The following is a 20,100-nucleotide window of genomic DNA, read 5'->3' on the forward strand; positions in this document are numbered from 1 at the left end:
GTTGCTTTTGCAACGTCTCTCATCGTGCTAAGTATCATAGTTTGCTTGCAGTACTGATTTATTTGCTGAGAAAGATGCAGCGGGCCGAGGAGAAGGGGAAGTGTGATGTCAGGAGTGGGGAGCCAGGCAGGGCCCTCCTCCCTCATGCGCCAGCCTCCGTTCGAACCGCTCTACCTCTGGCCACGTCTTGAAGAACACCTTGCCTCTGCTTAGTTAGCGATACCTGTTTGTTTATTGATTTTTAAAGTTTGTCCTGTCTGACTGCTACGTGGGTAGAGCTGCGGGGGATAGCTTGTTATGTTATTTTGAAGCCTTGTGACTTGAGGAAGCATTCCTGTAACAACCTCTTCAACCTTCCCAGGTAAGGTGGGTTCCTTGGTAGAACAGAACACATTTTTAAGGATGTGGTGCATCTTTGATACAGAAGCTTCCTTGTGTGAAAACGTATCAATCGGAGGTGGTGGGTCTCATATGCTTGGTTGAGCTTGTTTGAGCACAAAGTTTTTTAGCTGCTAGAAACCATTCAAACCATAGATATGAGGAAGAGAAACATTTACAAAATGCTCATAATAATAACACATTTTAATAATAATAATTCTTTGCATTTGTATAGTGCTTTTCTCACTACTCAAAGCGCTCAGCAATTTCAGGTTAAGGGCCCAACAGAGCAGAGTCCCTATTTACGGGATTCAAACTGGCAACCTTCTGAATGCCAGTGCAGATCCTTAGCCTCAGAGCCACCACTCCGCCTAGCGCCTTTCCCATGCTCATAGCACTTCACAGAAATTCAGAAAGAACAACCGGGCATATACAAATATTCGGATAAAAATAATATCCGCATAAAACACTAAATACAGATAAAGAATAGACAAAACATTGAAATTGAATAAAAGACAATAAACCAGAACAAAATACAAAAATACAAAATACTACAAGAAAACCATGAACAAATAATATAATTTCTGATATAAACATAAATCATCCTGATAAACAGTGGGAGTAAACTAAAAAAATAAAGAGTCAGACTGTCAGCGTCAGTTAAATGCCTTCCTGATCAAATGAGTTTTACTTTGTTTTTTAAAATTATGAATCGAGTCGGCTGATCTCGTTAATTTAGGGGGTCATTCTTAAGTCTGGGCGCCGTAAAGCTGAAGGCTGTGTCGCCCATAGTGTGTAGGTTAGTTTAGGGGCCCAATGAAATCTCCAGAATCAGTGGACCTTAGTGTGTGGTTAGGAGCGTAGTGACGGAGGACTTTACTGGTGCAGTCCGGTGTGAGGCCACTTATGTTTTTACAGGTTTTATACTCAGTCCTGTAAGACACAGGGAGCCAGTGCAGGTGGAGCAGGACGGCTGGGATGTGCTTGCTGTTGTAGGTCTGTGTAAGGACTCTGGACCAGCTGGAGCTGCCATAACAGATTAGAAGGAATAGCCGACAGCAGGGAGTTACAGCAGATGATGTGAGATGTCATAAAAACACGGACAGGTTTCACAGCACAGCAAACACAGGATATGTGATGGAGGTGGAATACGAAAGTTTTTTAATGTGATGAATGTGAATACAATAAGAAAAGGAGGAATCAAAATAGCAAAGCTTTATAAACTGATCAAATGTATTGAACCATTCCATGAGAACTTCAAGTTGTCCAGACACTTTTAACATTTTTATTTGATAATGAAGTTCTTTAACTTTGAACTTTATTTATTTGAGCTCATTTAAAGAAAGATGACCAATGGGATGAGTGTGAAATCTGGCGATGAAGTTCTCATGAATGAAAAACAAAAGAAGCCATCAAACATTCATGGTGTTAAAGGTCTCCCCTCTAAAGCCACTGCCAGTCAGTCTCATTAAGATATAGAAGTAGTCCTACTGCTCTCTCACCATGCTGGATGATAAGTGACCACTGGACACTACCAGCTCTTCTGAAGACAAACACTCACCCTTAATACTCAGTTTAACAGCATTACTTCGACAGGAGAAAGCACCAGGATACGGGCCGCTGGTGTAGGCAGCACATCGGTACTGTCCACTGTCAGACTCAGTCACAAATGGGATTGTGATTGTGTTCTCTCTGCTTACTCCCCAATCTGTCTGATGGTCTTTGTGCCAGTGATATGTCAAGCCTGTAAAGGTGCCATTGATGCTGCAGACCAGAGTTATGTTATCTCTAAATTTCACAGTTTTTCGCCACGTCTTCAGTGTTAGTGTAGCCTTTCGACAAGCTGCGGAGAAAAAAGAGAGGGATCAGAAGTGAACATGAAGACTACAGAAACAAAACGACTCCATTTAAAATGTCAACCAAAGGAGTTTTGGTTGTTAAAAAATTTTTTTTTTCATTTTAATTTTTATTTAGTCATATTAAGACAAGCGTGGTTCAATGAAATTAAGTCAACTCATGAGAAGACCAGGGGCTCAGTCTGCTTAAGTGAGGTTTGCTGTTAGGGATGTGATATTTTAGGGCCTACCATGGTCAGTGCCACCCGGCGGCCTATGGGATAACCCAGACACGTTTGTCCCCCAACACAAATTCTTAAAAAATATATATACTTTTAAAGATGTGTATGATTTTAATGCATGTGTTTTACAGGATTAAAATTTTAACAATGAAATCAACTGCATAACAATTATCCATCCATCCATTATCCAACCCGCTATATCCTAACTACAGGGTCACGGGGTCTGCTGGAGCCAATCCCAGCCAACACAGGGTGCAAGGCAGGAAACAAACCCCGGGCAGGGTGCCAGCCCACCACAATGCATAACAATTACTATTTAATAAAAGTTTTCCTGAAAATGAATGAACTGTGATTTGGATCATATGATGGCTACAGAACTCTCAGACTCTTCAAACTCAACTTTCCTAATGGTGTCTTCAGTGATGCAACATCTCTCTTTGTATTTGTGTGTTTTAACCTATCAATGTCACCCAACAGCCTTGGTGTAGTTTAACTTTATCTGAGGTTTATTGTTTAGATAATAAAACACAAGGCCGGCTCCGACATTTACAGGAAATCTGCAGTCGGGAAGGGCAAATAAATAAATAAACCTTGACCTAGGAACATTTTTGAGTCAATACAATTGTCAACTCTCATTAACCCCAATTGTAATGCTTTTTATTATTTTCACCAGTGGCGGGCCGTCAGGGCCTGCAAGGCCTTCTCTGCTGGCCTGAAAAAATATCTGAATCACAAACTGATGTTAATTATATTTTGTCCATGAATACTTATTAAATAATTCCAAATAGTCTGTCCGTTTCCTTTCATAGCTTTTCCGATGGCTGTGCTGCTTCCAGACATGTATTTTCGTATTAAAGCATTTAACCAATCACATTTCAGCCATCATTTGTTGCCAGGCAGGGTCAAAGTCAAAGAAGTCTGCCCGGGAGGCCTTCACAATCCATTCTGCAGGCCCTCTAACACAAAATAGATGTCGATTTAAACCGTTGCTTCAACCAATCAGATTTTGAGTTGGTTTCACTAGGGCCCTCTAGCAGGCGTACGGCAACGTCACCGTATTCAGACCCGTTGATTGGATAGGATGGAGTAATATAAAAATCTGAATGAGAGCATCATGGGGCAGCTGTACACATTGGTATGTTTGGCAGTGAGCATTCCCATGTCCACTGCTTCTGTCGAGCGGACATTTTCAGCCCTAAAGCGAATTAAAACTTATGCCAGAAATACGACAGGGCAGGTTTGACTTTCAGCATTAGCTTCGATGGCGATAGAAAGGGACTTCGTGATGGAACTGAAGCACACGGATAATCTGTACGACAGAGTAATTGAACTGTTTTTGAGGAAAGAGATGAGGATGGATTTTGTTTACAAATAATCCGAATTTTTGGTGAGTAAAATGTTGTGATTTTCCTAAATAATATTGCAAGTTTATGAGTTATTATTGATGTTTTTTATGTGTGTTGCGGGCTGTAGCTGCAGTAGAAAGGAACTTGTTCACCCCTGGTTTGTCTATTCAATAAAGGCATTTATTGTGGCTACAGGAGTTATCTATCTGCGATACAACGGCTCTTTATACTGTATTTCTGCATATTAAGATGGTTTTTATAACCATAAATTAGTTTTTGAGGGGCGGGTTGATTCAGACGGAGCACTACTGAAGGCCTAGGTGTGAAATGCACGGTCCGCCACTGATTTTCACATACTTGCAATGTTTGGTCTTAAGGCCTGACAGTGGTACACAAGCCTCTTACTGTGGTCTTCCACATTCCCAGATACCCCACACTCAGCTTCACAGAGGCTCTCTTGTTTCTTTTTATTTCAGGTACATATTTGTAGTTTTATGTTTGTATTACAGTAGCACTGTTTTCCTTTTAGCATGCTTAGTGTCTATCTTATTTTCCAATCTTATTTCGATATTGGGTTGAAGCAGATTTTGGATACATATATGCTGGATAAATCTCTATACTTTCTGTCATTTTTCTTTTTCTTGCCAAGCACACTGCATTGCTGTTATGAATGGTTTTAGAAGGACTGTTTATGGGCCTGAAAAAGATCCTGACAATCCTTAGGAGAAAGAACAAAAATATTCCAATGCTAAACTTCTGCCTAATTGCTCAAATGGTCATCTTACACCTTACTATTTCTTCAGTTGCACATTTAATGCACATTTATGCCTGTTTTATACTACTTTGATTATTATTATTCTGGTATTAATGACAATAATTTGTGAAATCAGTGAAAATTAATGAAAAACCCTGTGATAAAATACACAACTGATACCTGTAATTCTGAATGATAAACCAAGAAATTGTGTTTGATTAGGTTGCTGGGTAATCCTATATTATTATAATTAATTAATAATAATTCTTTGCATTTATATAGCGCTTTTCTCACTACTCAAAGCGCTCAGCAATTGCAGGTTAAGGGCCTTGCTGAAGGGCCCAACAGAGCAGAGTCCCTTTTGGCATTTACGGGATTCGAACCGGCAACCTTCCGATTGTCAGTGCAGATCCCTAGCCTCAGAGCCACCACTCCGCCTTATGTCCTGATGATTCCTGTCACTGCACTGGAGCAGCCAACTGGGTAAACTGGGAGTTGCCTCGAAACCCTGCATATTGTAATCTTTTTAGTTAGCCAACAAAAGGTGTCATTTTGCTTGACTTCTCACTACATTCATAATGGCCAACACAGCACAACACCCTAGTACTACTGAATATTTTGTGAAATTTTGGGTAGAATTAAACTTTTAAAAAAATATATCAGTTTAGTTAACAATATTTAACATTAAAAAGACGATACAGTAAATAATCATATGTGCGAGGGATTTTTGCGCGACATACAGAAATGCATTGCTAATCTGGCACTCGGAAATTGTTCATATTTAAATCTTGAACTTTTTCTAGAACTTATTGATCAAACACAAAAAAAGAAAAACATTGCACTCCTTATGGTGGACATTTGTTGGGACATTGTCATCTTGCTAATCCATCAGGCTGTAAAAGCTTTATTTTAAATTCAGTTGTTGGAAACTTCACTGTCTTACCTTCTTCCTTTAATGATAAAGTCACTGCAATCAACCCTGAAAGAAACAAAAAAAGAACAAAATATGACAAAATGTATAAAAAGAAAAAAAAACTATTAACAAAATGAAAATAAACAAACTATCGGCCTGTAGCGTCACTGGGCCTATCTTTATAATTATGGGTTCCTGTCTGTTTGATGAGGTGACTTGTCCTCCTGTACCACAGAGCTATTAGGTCTCTTTAGCCCGCTCTGTCTTTAGAGTTTCATCCTTCTTTCAGGGAGCACTTGCTATCATTTTTTTCTCAATTTTTAACTGAAGGGTCCAAGATGGCAAAACTCCTGAGTTGAGACTGTGTGCTGTCTTCTGTCATCCAAGAAGTATTTTGACCTTCTGCCAAGTTTCTCTTCAAGGAGGACCAGGCATCTCTAGCATCCGTTGTGTAGCACCTTGAAGGTGCCCACCTTATATAAGCTAAAGTTGGAAACGTTGTGAGGTCACTAGATCTCCTGATCTTTTTGGAGAAGACAGGCTTTAGTATATTGACAGCCCCTTTTCCATCTGTGCCTGTGCTTCTGCATATTATTCTTCTTTGAATTTTTGACTAGTAAGTTTGATATATGCTCCTGTTTTCTTTTGTTGCATAAGTCGAATGCTTTTCGATTTTTGTTCCATATTGAGGTGTTTGTAGTACTCTTTTAGGAGCTGATAAAGTGTCACAAGTAAGTTGCCCACCTTGACCGCTCAGGGTCCAGAGTGAAACAAACTCGTGTGAACTTTATGTAGCACTTCAAGGAGGTTCTTGTTTCTAACTCTAGCGATTGAGCCTGTTAGGAAGTGGCAGCTACCAAAATCCTGGCAACTCCGTTGTACTTCTGTACATGTTTTAATGTTTAATTTTACATGCCAGCTCATCTTGTCATGTTGCACTTTTTCTTTCTTTCTTTCTTTCTTTCTTTCTTTCTTTCTTTCTTTCTTTCTTTCTTTCTTTCTTTCTTTCTTTCTGTTACCCCTGTCTAATGCTGTTCTGGGGCAGTTAGTATTATTATACACTAGCTGGCCTGTGTAGTAGTGAAACAGGACAAACTTTAAAAATCAATAAAAAAATTTTTAAAAATGTAATAATTTGTATTAAGAAGTAATTTATATTGATAGCTTTCGTATCTGAGGGCCTCTTGATATACAATATTTTTGGTTTTGCTACCAGGGGCGAGAATGTAGCTGTGATCTCTTTGGCAACAGGGTGGAGAGAAGCAGCTGCCAATGAGCAGCTACCCTCTAAAACACACGTAGCTCTGACGTCTCTCTCTTAAAAACGTCAAGCGTTACTCTTTAACAATCTCCAGATGATAATGTCTGACGAACAAACAGCTATCGCTAACTAAGCCGAGGCAAGGTGCACTCCAACACGTGGCGACAGGTAGAGCGACTCGAACGGAGGTTGTCGTGTGAGTGAGGAGAGCCCCGTCCAGCTCCCTGCTCCTGAGGTCCTGCCTCCCCCTCACATTGGTCCGCTGCATGTCTCTCAGATTCGTGAAAATAAATCGCTGCCTCAACCAAACTATAATACTTAGCATGATGAGAGAATGAGAATCAACCGGAATGTTCAGGCAAATTATAGAGAAAAACCCGATCTAAATCCGGTAAGTAGTTCTCTCATGAAATGTGGACAAACAAACAGACAGAGAGACATGTTGGATTTTATATATAGAGAGATGTGAGAGTAGCTTGGACATATTGTGAGAGGAAGTTTAATCATCAAGCAAGTCAAGGAATAGTCAAGGAGAAGTCAAAACCGGTGAAAGAAAACCTGAAGTCACATCCTTAAAGGACAAACCAAAAAACTGAAAGTGACAATGAAAGGAAGTCAGAGCCGATAAACACATGGAGTTTAACTGTGTGAAAATACTTAACACTAATTAGATTGAAAGGAGATGTGTCCATCAAAAGAATTACATGCACAAAGTAGAAATGTTACACATGCGAGATCTGTCTATTAAATAACGAGCCTGACACAAAAATTCACTTTTATTTACATAACAGTTCTAATGCTTCTCCCCTTCAATAGATAGATAGATAATAGTTAAATTAATGAGTGATACAAATGCAGGTATAAGAGACAGTGAGATAGAGAAAAAGGTAGAAATATAAAGTCGTACACAGAGCTGCTAGAAAGGCTGCCAGTATCCTCCCCATTCATAATTACACACCGACACAGTCTTGGTTTCCACGGGTCAAAGGTGTGGAGCAGATCAGTTTCTGTCAGCTGTTTCAAGACAAGACATTGACTCAAAATGTGTTCCTTTAAGCACCAATTTCAATTTAGGTAAAACACACACTCACAAGACATGTAGTCTTCCCCGTATGCCTCAGTAAGCATTTGAAAAGTTCCCGTTGGTGTTTTTGTTCAATTTTACTAAAAATTTCAAACTGACCCGTTGCTCAACTTTTGAACTTAGCAGGATTCTGGCACAAAAGGGGAAACACAACCGCATTAAACGGTGACTGACAATCAACTAAACGGCAGAGAGCGTTGTAGTTTGTTGTGCCGGTTTAGACAGGTTTAAACCTGCATAGCAAGTGCTCATAATCAGTTCTCATTGCTTTGTATAAGAGATAGAAACACAGTCTTGTTATTTAATAGACAGACCTCATAAACAGACAATAGGAGGTCTCACATTTGAAAGTACATCTTTAGAGAAGACCTGGGAGTCCAAGTGGATTCATCCAGACAGTGCACTGAAGTGATCAAGAAGACTAATAGAATGTTAACATACAGTGGTACCTTTGGTCACGACCGTAATTCATTCCAAAACCCTGGACGCGACCCGATTTGGTCGCGACCCGAACATAATTTCTTCGTAAGATTGTATATAAATACAATTAATCCATTCCAGACAGTACAAAGTGTATGTAAATATATATATATATATATATATTTTAAGCACAAAAATAGTTAATTATACCATAGAATGCACAGTGTAACAGTAAACTAAATGTTAAAACATTGAATAGCACTGAGAAAACCTTGAACAACAGAGAAAACTAACCCTAACCCTAACCCAACAGCAGCATTGTGCAGGACCCCTTACACCCCTCACATGGACTTTTCACACTTCTGCCATCCAAGAGAAGATACTGCAGCATCAAAGCCAGATCTGACAGGATGCAGGAGAGTTTTTACCCCCAAGCTGTTAGACTCCTTAACACCATGCTGCCCCCTGGGATCTTCCACACGGCCTCAACCACCTCGAAAAACAGAACTTTTATACATGTGAGCCACTGACCTGTAAAGACGAGTGTGCAGGTAGAGAAGAACTGAAAATCTCATACTGACCTTTAAGTATTTTGACACTCTTGATATCCTTCTGACCTGTCATTGTTTACACATGTCTTAAACAACTATTATCATAAAATGATCATTTCTGTATTATCTATATCGATTATTTATTATTTATTTATTATATTACATATCTTACACATCGATATTGCTGCTACTTCTTTGTCTTGTCTTTGCACAATGTCTTGTCTTGTTTATGTTTTAATTTTCATTTAAATTTTAATTCTATTTTTAAATTATTATTTGCACGTCATGTTGTTACACGGTGGACCCTGAGCTTCGCAATTTCGTCTATCTGTATACTTGTATATGTTGAGATGACAATAAAGTTCACTTTGACTTTTGACTTTGACCCTTACGAACTGCTCACTGTAAACACTTCTTTTATGAGTTTTAAGCACAGGGAAAAAAAATTAAATGCCACTTCTCTTGTGAAACATTTCAAACCATCGTCTACTGGCTTTAAATTACTCACCTTCGCCACTCGTAGAAGGATAGTTTTGAAGCAAATCACCATGAACCTTCCTGGCTTTCTCACATAACATCGCCTTGCTTACGCTATCCCCTGCAAGTTGCTTCTCGTTCAACCACACTAGCAACAGTTTTTCCACCTCTTCCAGCAATTGAGGCCTCTGCTTGGTTAACATTGTAACTCTTTTTGCAACATCAGCTGCTTTGTTAGGCCCTATATATGCAAACAAAAGAAAATGGGAAACGGACAATGGCAAATCATTGGCGCGTACGAACGTGCGTAGGGAAACTTGCTGCCAGTGTTTTTGTTCGCCACCAGAGCGTGTGGTCGTGAACAGATGCAAAGTTTTGGCAAAATGTAACCCGATTTGTACGTGTTCGGAAATGTTCATGACCAGAGGTTCTACTGTACATATTTTGATGTGTGGAGCTCAAAGTCCAAGGAGGTCCTGCTCAAGCTTTATAATGCACTGGTGAAGCCTCGTCGTTTTGGTCTCCGTGCTATAAAAAAAGACATAACAGCACTAGAAAAAGTCCAGAGAAGAGCAACTAGGCTGATTCTGGGACTGAGAGGTTTGAGCTGCGAGGAGAGATTGAAGGAGTTTAAACAAACAGAGATTAAGAGGAGACCTGATTGAAGTGTTCAAAATTATGAAAGCAGTTAGTACTATGGATTCCTTTTACTTTAAAATAAATTCTGCAGTAGGAACACAGGGACACAGTTGGAAACTTGTTAAAGGCAGATTTTACGCAAATGTTAGAAAGCTTTTCTTCATACAAACATCCATATGCACATGGAATAAGTTACAAAGTTGTGTAGTAGAGAATAGGACTTTAGGGACCTTTGAACCTCGACCCAATCTCACTTTAAAGAAATGTGGGAAGGAGGTATTATGGCATGGCCATGTATGGCTGCCACAGGTCCTGTCACACTTGCACTCACTGATGATGGAACTCTTGGTGGCAGTGGCACAATGAATTCTGAGGTGTACAGAAACGTCTGATCTGCTTAAGTTCCAGTAGATGCCACAAACTTCATTGGACACCATTTCACCCTACACCAAGATAATGATCAAACATACTGCTGAGGTAACACAGGCGTTTATCAAAGCTAAAACATGGAACATTCCTGAATGGCCAAGCCTGTCACCTGATTTCAATCCAGTTGAGCAAGCAAGCCTTCCATATGCTGGAGAGAAAACGTAAGTAGACAAGCCCCCCAAAACAAGCAGTACCCGAAGATGGCAGCATTTTCAGCTTGGTAGAGCATCACCAGAGAAGATCCTCAACACCTGGTGATGTCTGGGAAGCGCAGACTTTAAGCAGTCATTTCATGCAAGGGATATGCGACTTACTCCTAAATATGACGGCTTTAATAGACCCACCACTACTGTGTCCAAACATTATGGTGCCTTGAAATGGGGGGTGGCCATGTAGAAAAAGTGTGATGACTAAAATGTGTGCAAATCCTCTTAAATGAAACTCTGCAATGTGCACTTTAATTACATCTGATTTGTTTGATTTGTCATTTTAAACTGTGGAAAATGAAGGGAAATCAAGGAAAAATGTCTTTGTTCCAAACATTATGGAGGGCACTGTAAATTATATTTATAAAGGAGCAAAAAATTCACATTTAGTTTAATCCTATGTACTAATACTTTGACCCACAGTCAAATGTTAACTTATATATCTTGATGTGTGATAGGCTCTTCAAACCTATGAAATCAGGCTGCTCCGCACACTTGATCTCAATTTTTTGTGTATTTTTTTTCTTTTTTTAGTAGCCAAATTTTTAAGTTGCTGTAAATGAAAATGTTTGCCATATAAAAACTATAACAGGGAGGGAATATTTAAACATTACAATGTAACATTTGGCCCATTTTTTTAATTCAATTTGCGTACCGCATATAGACTGGCCGTGATTTGACTTATAGAAAATGTAGGCAGGCACTGACTCGAGAATCAAAAAGGCACCCAGCAAAGTGGAGGGCTTTGGGTGCGGAGGACTAAAGTAACGGGCGAATTTAACGTATTTAAGTAATCATGGCCGATTTTGTAGCCTTGCAAAGCATCATGGGGCAGTACAAAAAAAAAATTAGACTAAGCTGGCTGCATGGTGAATTTTCAGTAAATAATTCAGCTAAGTAGGTCCCAGCTTCGCTGCGACTGATGCTTTTTTTGGAGCCCCTTACTGGTCGGCAAAAATCCCACCTCAACCCACATGCTTTTACCTCCTCAGCCAACTCAATGAATTTACCCATTCATTTCTATCCTGTTTATGTGGTTCAGGGTTATGGAAAGCTGATGAACATCCCAGTATGAATCACAGTGCATGTTCACATGCATACTTGTAGAGATCCTATTTCAACTTACAATTATACCTAATGTACTTCTTTAGTGTGCCAGAAGGAAACTAAAATAACAAGAGAAAACCCTGCAAAGATGCAAACATCCATCCATCCATCCATCCATCCTCTTCCACTTATCCGAGGTCGGGTCGCGGGGGCAGCAGCTTGAGCAGAGATACCCAGACTTCCCTCTCCCCGGCCACTTCTTCTAGCTCTTCCGGGAGAATCCCAAGGCGTTCCCAGGCCAGTCGAGAGACATAGTCCCTCCAGCGTGTCCTGGGTCTTCCCCGGGGCCTCCTCCCGGTTGGACGTGCCCGGAACACCTCACCAGGGAGGCGTCCAGGAGGCATCCTGATCAAATGCCCGAGCCACCTCTTCTGACTCCTCTCGATGCGGAGGAGCAGCGGCTCTACTCTGAGCCCCTCCCAGATGATTGAGCTTCTCACCCTATCTTTAAGGGAGACTGCGGACGCCGCACCGATCCGCCCATCGATCTCACACTCCATTCTTCCCTCACTCGTGAACAAGACCCCGAGATACTTAAACTCCTCCACTTGGGGCAGGATCTCGCTCCCAATCCTGAGAGGGCACTCCACGCTTTTCCGGCTGAGGACCATGGTCTCGGATTTGGAGGTTCTGATTCCCATCCCAGCTGCTTCACACTCAGCTGCGAACCGATCCAGAGAGACCTGAAGATCACGGCCTGATGAAGCAAACAGGACAACATCATCTGCAAAAAGCAGTAACCCAATCCTGAGTCCACCAAACCCCTCAACGCCCTGGCTGCGCCTAGAAATTCTGTCCATAAAAGTTAAGAACAGAATCGGTGACAAAGGGCAGCCCTGGCGGAGTCCAACTCTCACTGGAAACGGGTTCAACTTACTGCTGGCAATGCGGACCAAGCTCTGACACCGGTTGTACAGGGACCGAACAGCTCTTATCAGGGGGTCTGGTACCCCATACTCTCGGAGCACCCCCCACAGGATTCCCCGAGGGACACGGTCGAACGCCTTTTCCAAGTCCACAAAACACATGTAGACTGGTTGGGCGAACTCCCATGCACCCTCCAGGACCCTGCTAAGGGTGTAGAGTTGGTCCACTGTTCCGCGACCAGGACGAAAACCTGGGATAAAACCAGGACGAAAAAAGATACAAACAGAATCTCCAAACTTCAATTCTTGGGCTAAGATTTAAATTTTGGATTCTTCAACTGTGAAGCAACTGGATTCATCTCTGCATCTTTGTGTAACCTAATTACATATGTATAGATAGATAGCTAGAGTAATATGATAAGGTTTGGGAACCCCTCTTAATTCTTTCAATTTTTGTTTCTCTTTGGCTGAGTTTTCAAAGTAGCAACTCCCTTTTAATATCTGACATGCCTTATGGAAACAGTAGGATTTCAGCAGTGACATTAAGTTTATTGGATTAACAGAAAATATGCAATATGCATCATAACAAAATTAGACAGGTGCATAAATGTGGGCACCCCAACAGAGATATGACATCAATACTTAGTTGAGCCTCCTTTTGTAAATCTAACAGCCTTTAGACGCTGTTCTCCTATAGCCTCTGATGAGTGTCTGGATTCTGGATGGAGGTATTTCTGACCATTCTTCCATACAGAATCTCTCCAGTTCAGTTCAATTTGATGGACAGCCTGCTTCAAATCATCCCACAGATTTTCGATGATATTCAAGTCAGGGGACTGTGACGGCCATTCCAGAACATTGTACTTCTCCCTCTTCATGAATGGCTTTGTAGATTTCGAACTGTGTTTTGGAGTCATTGTCTTGTTGGAATATCCAACCCATGCGTAACTTCAACTTTGTGACTGATCATTATCTTGAAGAATCTGTTGATATTGGGTTGAATTCATCTGACCCTCGACTTTAACAAGGGTCCCAGTCCCTGAACTAGCCACACAGCCCCACAGCATGATGGAACCTCCACCAAACTTGACAGTAGGTAGCAGGTGTTTTTCTTGGAATGTGGTGTTCTTCTTCCGCCATGCAAAGCGCTTTTTGTTATGACCAAATAACTCCCGTTCTTCTATTCACACTCTCATTTCTCCTCTTCCTGCCTCTCAAGTGCTCAAAAGCAACTCTCATTCTGACTCAGTGGCTTTAATGTGGCTGATCACCAACACACCACTCTGGCTTCTGTTCCGCCTCACTGACATTATGGGTTTGTGTTTATGGCTTCCTCCACAGGGTGCAGAGACGGTCAAAGTCAGTTCTGTGGTTCACCCAGTGACTTGCAAAAGCTGCAAGCACTTCAAAGTTTCCCTTGTGTGGCATAAAAGAAAAAATATATTTATATTACTGCAGGGTCGAGAGACATGGATGCTATCCAGTGATTTGAGACAAACACTGGACTCCTGTGTCTCTTTGGAGAATCCTTGGGCACCACTGGTTTGACTTTGTGTTGTGAGTCTCGAATGAGACACATTACCCGCATTGTGAGGGAGCATCAGTTACGGTACTATGGCCATGTGCTGCGCTTACCCAAGGGTGATCTGGCTAATTGTTGAGGACCCGAGTGGCTGGACCAGCTCAAGGGGACTCCCACGTAACACCTGAGTGCGGGAGATAGATGGACATTTCCGGAGAGTGGGACAGGACCACATGTCTGCTTTGGGGGCATTACCAACCAGGATCCCAAGCATGTTCGTTATGTGGTGGGTGCAGCAATGCAGTGTACCAGTGCATGCTCACCAACCTGAGGGCAAGATCTACCATCATTCAGGGAGCATGCTCAGGGAACCATGATAATCAAATCTCCAGTAATAGTTGGACTTAACACACTGCTCTAAATGCTGCATTGTTTAATGTCTTTGTTGAGGAGCTCTGTTCAGTTAGTCACCCAAGGGCCAGCGGGGATCTTAATCCGGCCTTGTATTACTGCTACTATCAGCAGCTTCATCCATCCATCCATTCATTTTCCAACCTGCTGAATAATCTAATTCTAAATGTAAGGCATAAATCTTATGCAAAGTACCGTATATACTCGTGGATAAGTTCTCCCACGGATAAGTCGGGACTTGATTTTACCGTATAATTTCTGGTATTTTATAATGTCGGTCGTATAAGTCGAATGCAGAAAACTCACGGTATTTGTCCAAGAGCTTATGATATCCTAACGCCCACCTGAGAGAGTAACCACGGAGCACACAGCCTGAGAAAACAGAAATTGTAGTGACTGGCATTAATGGATATAATGAGGCTATCAGAAATAAACTTGACACATTAGGATTAAAAGTCAAGACGGAGGTAAAGAATTTAGAGGTAACTATTGACTCTGACCTGAATTGTAAATCACATATTAATCAGATTACTAGGACAGCATTTTTTCATTTAAGAAATATAGCAAAAGTTAGACCTCTTATAACATTGAAAGATGCTGAGAAATGAGTTCACACTTTTGTTTTCAGTCGACTAGATTACTGTAACACACTCCTCTCAGGACCACCCAAAAAAGACATAAATCGATTACAATGAGTGCAGAATGGAGCTGCCAGAACTAGGAAAAGAAAATCCGAGCACATCACGCCAGTCTTAACGTCACTACACTGGTTGCTGGTGCCATTTAGAATTGACTTTAAAATACTGCTGATGGTTTACAAAGCCTTAAATAATCTCGCTCCATCTTATATTTCAGAATGTCTTTCTCCTTACACTCCAAATTGTAACCTTAGATCTTCAAATGAGTGTCTGCTTATTATTCCAAGAGCAAAACTTAAAAGAAGTGGTGAGGTGGGGGGCCTTCTGCTGTTATGCACCTAAAATCTGGCATAGCTTGCCAATAGGAATTCGCCAGGCTGATACAGTGGAGCATTTTAAAATACTGCTGAAAACACATTACTTTAACATGGCTTTCTCAGAGCTTCATTTTAGTTTAATCCTGATATTCTGTATATTCAATTGATTATCACTATTATTCATGGTGGCTCCAAAATCCGTACTAACCCCTACTTTCTCTGCTGTTCTTTTTCTGTTCTTCTGTGGTGGTGATCTGCGCTACCACCACCTGATCAGGGCACCATGACGTCCCTGCATTGATGGATTAAACGCCAGAGGTTCACATGACCATCATCATCAAGTTCTTCCATGTGAACCCTGAATACAATGAGGACTGATTGTGAGGTCATTGATGTTAGGTAGAATGCCTAGAGGGGGCTGGATGGTCTTGTGGCCTCGGAACTCCTGCAGATTTTCGTTTTTTTCTCCAGCCGTCTGGAGTTTTAAAAATTTTTTTCTGTCCTCCCTGGCCATCGGACCTTACTTTTATTCTATGTTAATTAGTATTGCCTAATTTTATTTTCTTATATATTTTGTCTTTTTTTTCTCTTTCTTCATCGTGTAAAGCACTCTGAGCTACATCATTTGTATGAAAACGTGCTACAGAAATAAATATTGTTGTTGTTGTTGTCAGCAGGTTTTACAGCAAGACCACAATGTAACGTTAAAATGGATGGATGGATGTGTGCATATATTGGTTGTGGACTGCAGCGGGGGATCTTGTGTCATCTCTTGTCCCCAAAAGTATAAAAAAACTAGAAACTTCTTAATGGAAAGTTGAGGCCTGAGAATGAAAACACATTTTTTTTCAACTGGAATGTTTATAAACAGAAGAAATAAAAATTGTGAAAATGTTATAGCAGAGCATGAGATTAAGGCGCAAAAACAAGTGTAAGCATAAAAAGTCTGAAGGGGAATGAAACGCTCCTTTTTTTAAATGGTGTGTGCTAACCTTATTAAAATGGTAATGTTGGCCTGTTGTGTATAAATCTTCCTTATCATAAAATTCATTTCATATATATTTTTTAGAATTTCATCTGATTAATTTGAATACACTTTAAATTCCTTTACTCATATGCTGAATATTATATTCCGATTGTTTTCTATACACACACACACTTTGTTTTTGAGTCTGATCGGTGACATCGAGGTGAGGCTGCATGAGCGCTTCACGTGATGTGCTTGGTGCGTCTTTTTTATTTTCTACAGCTCTTTCTTTTTTCAAAGTGGTGTATCGTGTGACAGAGGCCGTTGTCACTGTCCTCTCATTTTAACAACTTAATGAAGCAGGAAACTGATGTTTCTGTTATTAGCTTGTAATGTTTTGTGAGATTCCCATATAATAAAAATGTCTCCACCCCAAGACAGTCCAATGTTTTCACTTCAATCTTTTTAATAACTTGCACTTTGCACAATTTTGGTTAAATCTTTTCTTAAATTCTTTAAGAAAAGATTGGACTGGATTTCTCAACAGCTTGGACCCTTAATTTCCTTTGTTTTGGACATTTAAGTTTATTTTCATATTCATCGCCACTCAGCACTAATTCAGGAAGTGTTACCCAGTCATGAGAATCAGTGTGAAAGAAAATAAATAAAGACAGAAAGATGAATCATAAAGTGCTGAAAAGTCACTGATGGTAATAGAAGGAGAAGTAAGAAGGCCACGCTGTGCTGTGATATCCATGCCAGTCGCTACGAGGTGTTGTCTTACAAATTAATATGTCTTCTTGTTCACAGCTTTGTGCGCCCCTACCAGCAATTTTTTGGATATTATAATACAAAGTGTGAAATTGTAATTGGGGTTTCTCTGTCTTAGCTTTTAGATTCAAATATAAATGCATTTCTGGCCCCAATTGAAGAAATTAACATATACAGTATTATGCAATCATTATGTCAAAGCAATAACATGAACTTCAGAAAATCAGACCAAAGAACGAACAAAAGCATAAATCATAAGCACCGGATTGATTATCTGTTCATCTGACACAATAGAAGATGAGTCAAAAATATTCAAGCATTACGTTAAGTGTAAATAATTAGAACATTAGAACAATCTGGACGAGGAGAGGCCAATCAGCCCAATGAAACTCGACAGGCCTATCCACTTAATTCCTCCAAAATAACATCAAGTCAAGTTCTGAAGATCCCTGAAGTCCTACAGTCCACCACTTGGTTATTGATTCCATGTGTCTGTGGTTCTCAGTGTGAAGAAAACTTCCTAATGTACGTGTGAAATTTACCCTTCAAGTTTCCAACTGCGTCCCAATGTTCTTAATGAACTCATTTTAAAGTCTCTGTCTCGACCCACTGGACAAGCTCCTTTCATAATTGTAAACACTTCAATCAAATCTCCTTCTGCTTGAATTGTAAAGGCTCAGCTCTTTTGATTTTTCCTCATAATTCATCCCCTGTAGTCTTGGAATCAGCCTAGTCGGTCCTTTTTCTAATGTTGCTATGTCCTTTTTGTAGCCTGGAGACCAAAACTGCACACAGGACTTCAAGATTTATAACGCACTGGTGAGGCCTCATCTGAACAGAATCTCCCTGGACTTATTCTCCACACATCAAGGCGCTATATAACCTGACATTCTGTTAGCCTTCTTAACACTGTCTGACAGTTGATAGCATTGAGTCCACTACGACTCCTTAATCCTTCTCATAAGGCATAACTTTCGACTTTCAGACCTCCCATTGTGTATTCATAATTTAGTTTGGAAAATGGTTAACACCATATCAATTCTAGCAAATTTTACTTAAAAATATGTCTTTATGTTTATAATATTTCTTAGTTATGTGCTACTTTCAAACAGTTAATTTCGACATTCTGCTTATAAATTGATTTGCTGTGATCCACGACTTGGACGAAGCTTCAGTTCCTGGCCTTGCTGGCTTTGGACTCGAGTTTGAATGTTCTCTCTGAGTTCAAATGGGTTTCTTCTCACAGTTCAAGGATGTTTTTAGATGGATTTTCATCTCAAGTCAGCTGACATAAAAATAATTAAAAATAAATATTTTATGCCGTTTTTCATATGTACACTAACAACTACAACTGGGAGCTGCCAAAAGAGGAAGAAGAACACACTAACAACAGACTACTGAATTCAAATTTTAGTTATGTGAATGATCATTTATGCTGACTTGAAAAATCTGTCCCAAAAGCTCGCTGCAAACACCAGAATCAGCTTTTAAACGTTTCTAAAACAGACATCAAAGGGTGATGCATGGATAACGTTGAGGCTTCACACATGTTTGCTGTGCACCAGAGAATCACACGTGTCACAGGTGCTGTATTCATTTATGTCTTCTCTACAAGGCTCTACCATGTGCTTAACATGTGTGTTTCTGTTCCTCGTAAAATACCAAATATTATTGCAAAAGAGACTACAGCTGTCTGAATAAACTCTGAACAGAAGGAAACTGAACTTGCCGACCATGCTGTTTCATCTTCTGTGGTTCACTAACATTCACCACAAAGCTGACAATCCGCCCACACCCGGCACTTTCCACCACATAAACCTTATGTGCCACACGAGCTGTTTCAACATCTTACTGGAGGTGGATGGATGGCTCGTGTCACTTATTTATTAAACCTATGTAGTATAATACATTTTATGATTTTATTATTTCAGTGTACAGTATTGCAGTGACATTCTAAACATAAGGACAGCAATCATGCCAGGCATCCATTCACAAATCACTAACCATAAATCTTATATTATTTAGTATTGTTTCTGTATTTATTCAACTTTAAGAATGCTTTGGTGATAAATACTTGCATTTTTTAGCATTCTCCAAAGAACATGTTCCGAGTTGGAAGCTGAGAGAAATTGCCCCATAATAAAGAAAAATGGAAAGGTTTGGTTTACTACATTGACGATCAATTTAAGAACTGTGTTTTAGGAAAACAAATGTACAGTTGGACTTGGCATACATAAAATATATATATATATATATAGTTACACTAATTATACTTGCTAATGTCACAATGCATAATGTAAAAACCCTGAACAGACCAACCACTTGAATGCTACAGCTAATTAGAAAAGGCCTAATGGATGCAAATACAGCATGTGGAAAGACTTGAGTGCCTACCTAACCTAAACTACCTCTTAGGGAGAATGTTATGTGGCTACAGGTGACAGTGCAAACAGACCATTTGGACGCATTAGGTGACTGTTATGAGATGTCTGAGGATTACTGTGAGGTGAAAAGGAAATAACCCAGAAATGATAATGTGGTGGAAGTCCAGTTTGGTGACCTCATGAGACAACCCAATGGTAACCAACAGAAAAGGTAGCTGCCTTTAAACAAATAATCAGAAAATAAAATGAAATGCTAATTAAATAAAATAGCACAGAAAAAAATGACCATAGATACTCGCGTATTAGTCGATCTCGCAGATAAGTCAAGTGTATTGTTTAAGCCAAAAATTCCAAAATTTGTTATGACCCACGTATAAGTCTAGGGTAAAACTTGACAGCTATCAGAGATAGCGGGCGACAATCAGCTGTTAATGGCGACAAAACTCACTGTCACGTCACAGGTATTCCCTCTGTGCTTGAAGAAATGCTAGACTCGTTGACTCGGCAAATAATCCTTGCGTGTGCGTGAGTTGCGAAATGTAAACAAAGGCAAGATGGCGTCGATATGTCACAAGGGAGCGA

General features: G+C 40.2%; 1 protein-coding gene across 2 annotated transcripts in view; it reads right to left on the reverse strand.

Moving 5' to 3' along the window:
- Positions 1-20,100, reverse strand: part of LOC114666576 (Fc receptor-like protein 2) — a 137,312-nt gene that overhangs the window by 107,406 nt on the left and 9,806 nt on the right. For both annotated transcript variants that reach the window (XM_051920040.1, XM_051920041.1), the window contains exons 2-3: positions 5,499-5,534; positions 1,940-2,221 (exon numbers count right to left, since the gene is read on the reverse strand). In XM_051920040.1, the coding sequence (XP_051776000.1) occupies positions 1,940-2,221; positions 5,499-5,534 (318 nt within the window). The remainder of the gene's footprint in view (positions 1-1,939; positions 2,222-5,498; positions 5,535-20,100) is intronic.

The sequence above is a fragment of the Erpetoichthys calabaricus genome, chromosome 16 (genome assembly GCF_900747795.2).
Source record: "Erpetoichthys calabaricus chromosome 16, fErpCal1.3, whole genome shotgun sequence".
In the NCBI taxonomy this organism is placed as follows: domain Eukaryota; kingdom Metazoa; phylum Chordata; class Cladistia; order Polypteriformes; family Polypteridae; genus Erpetoichthys; species Erpetoichthys calabaricus.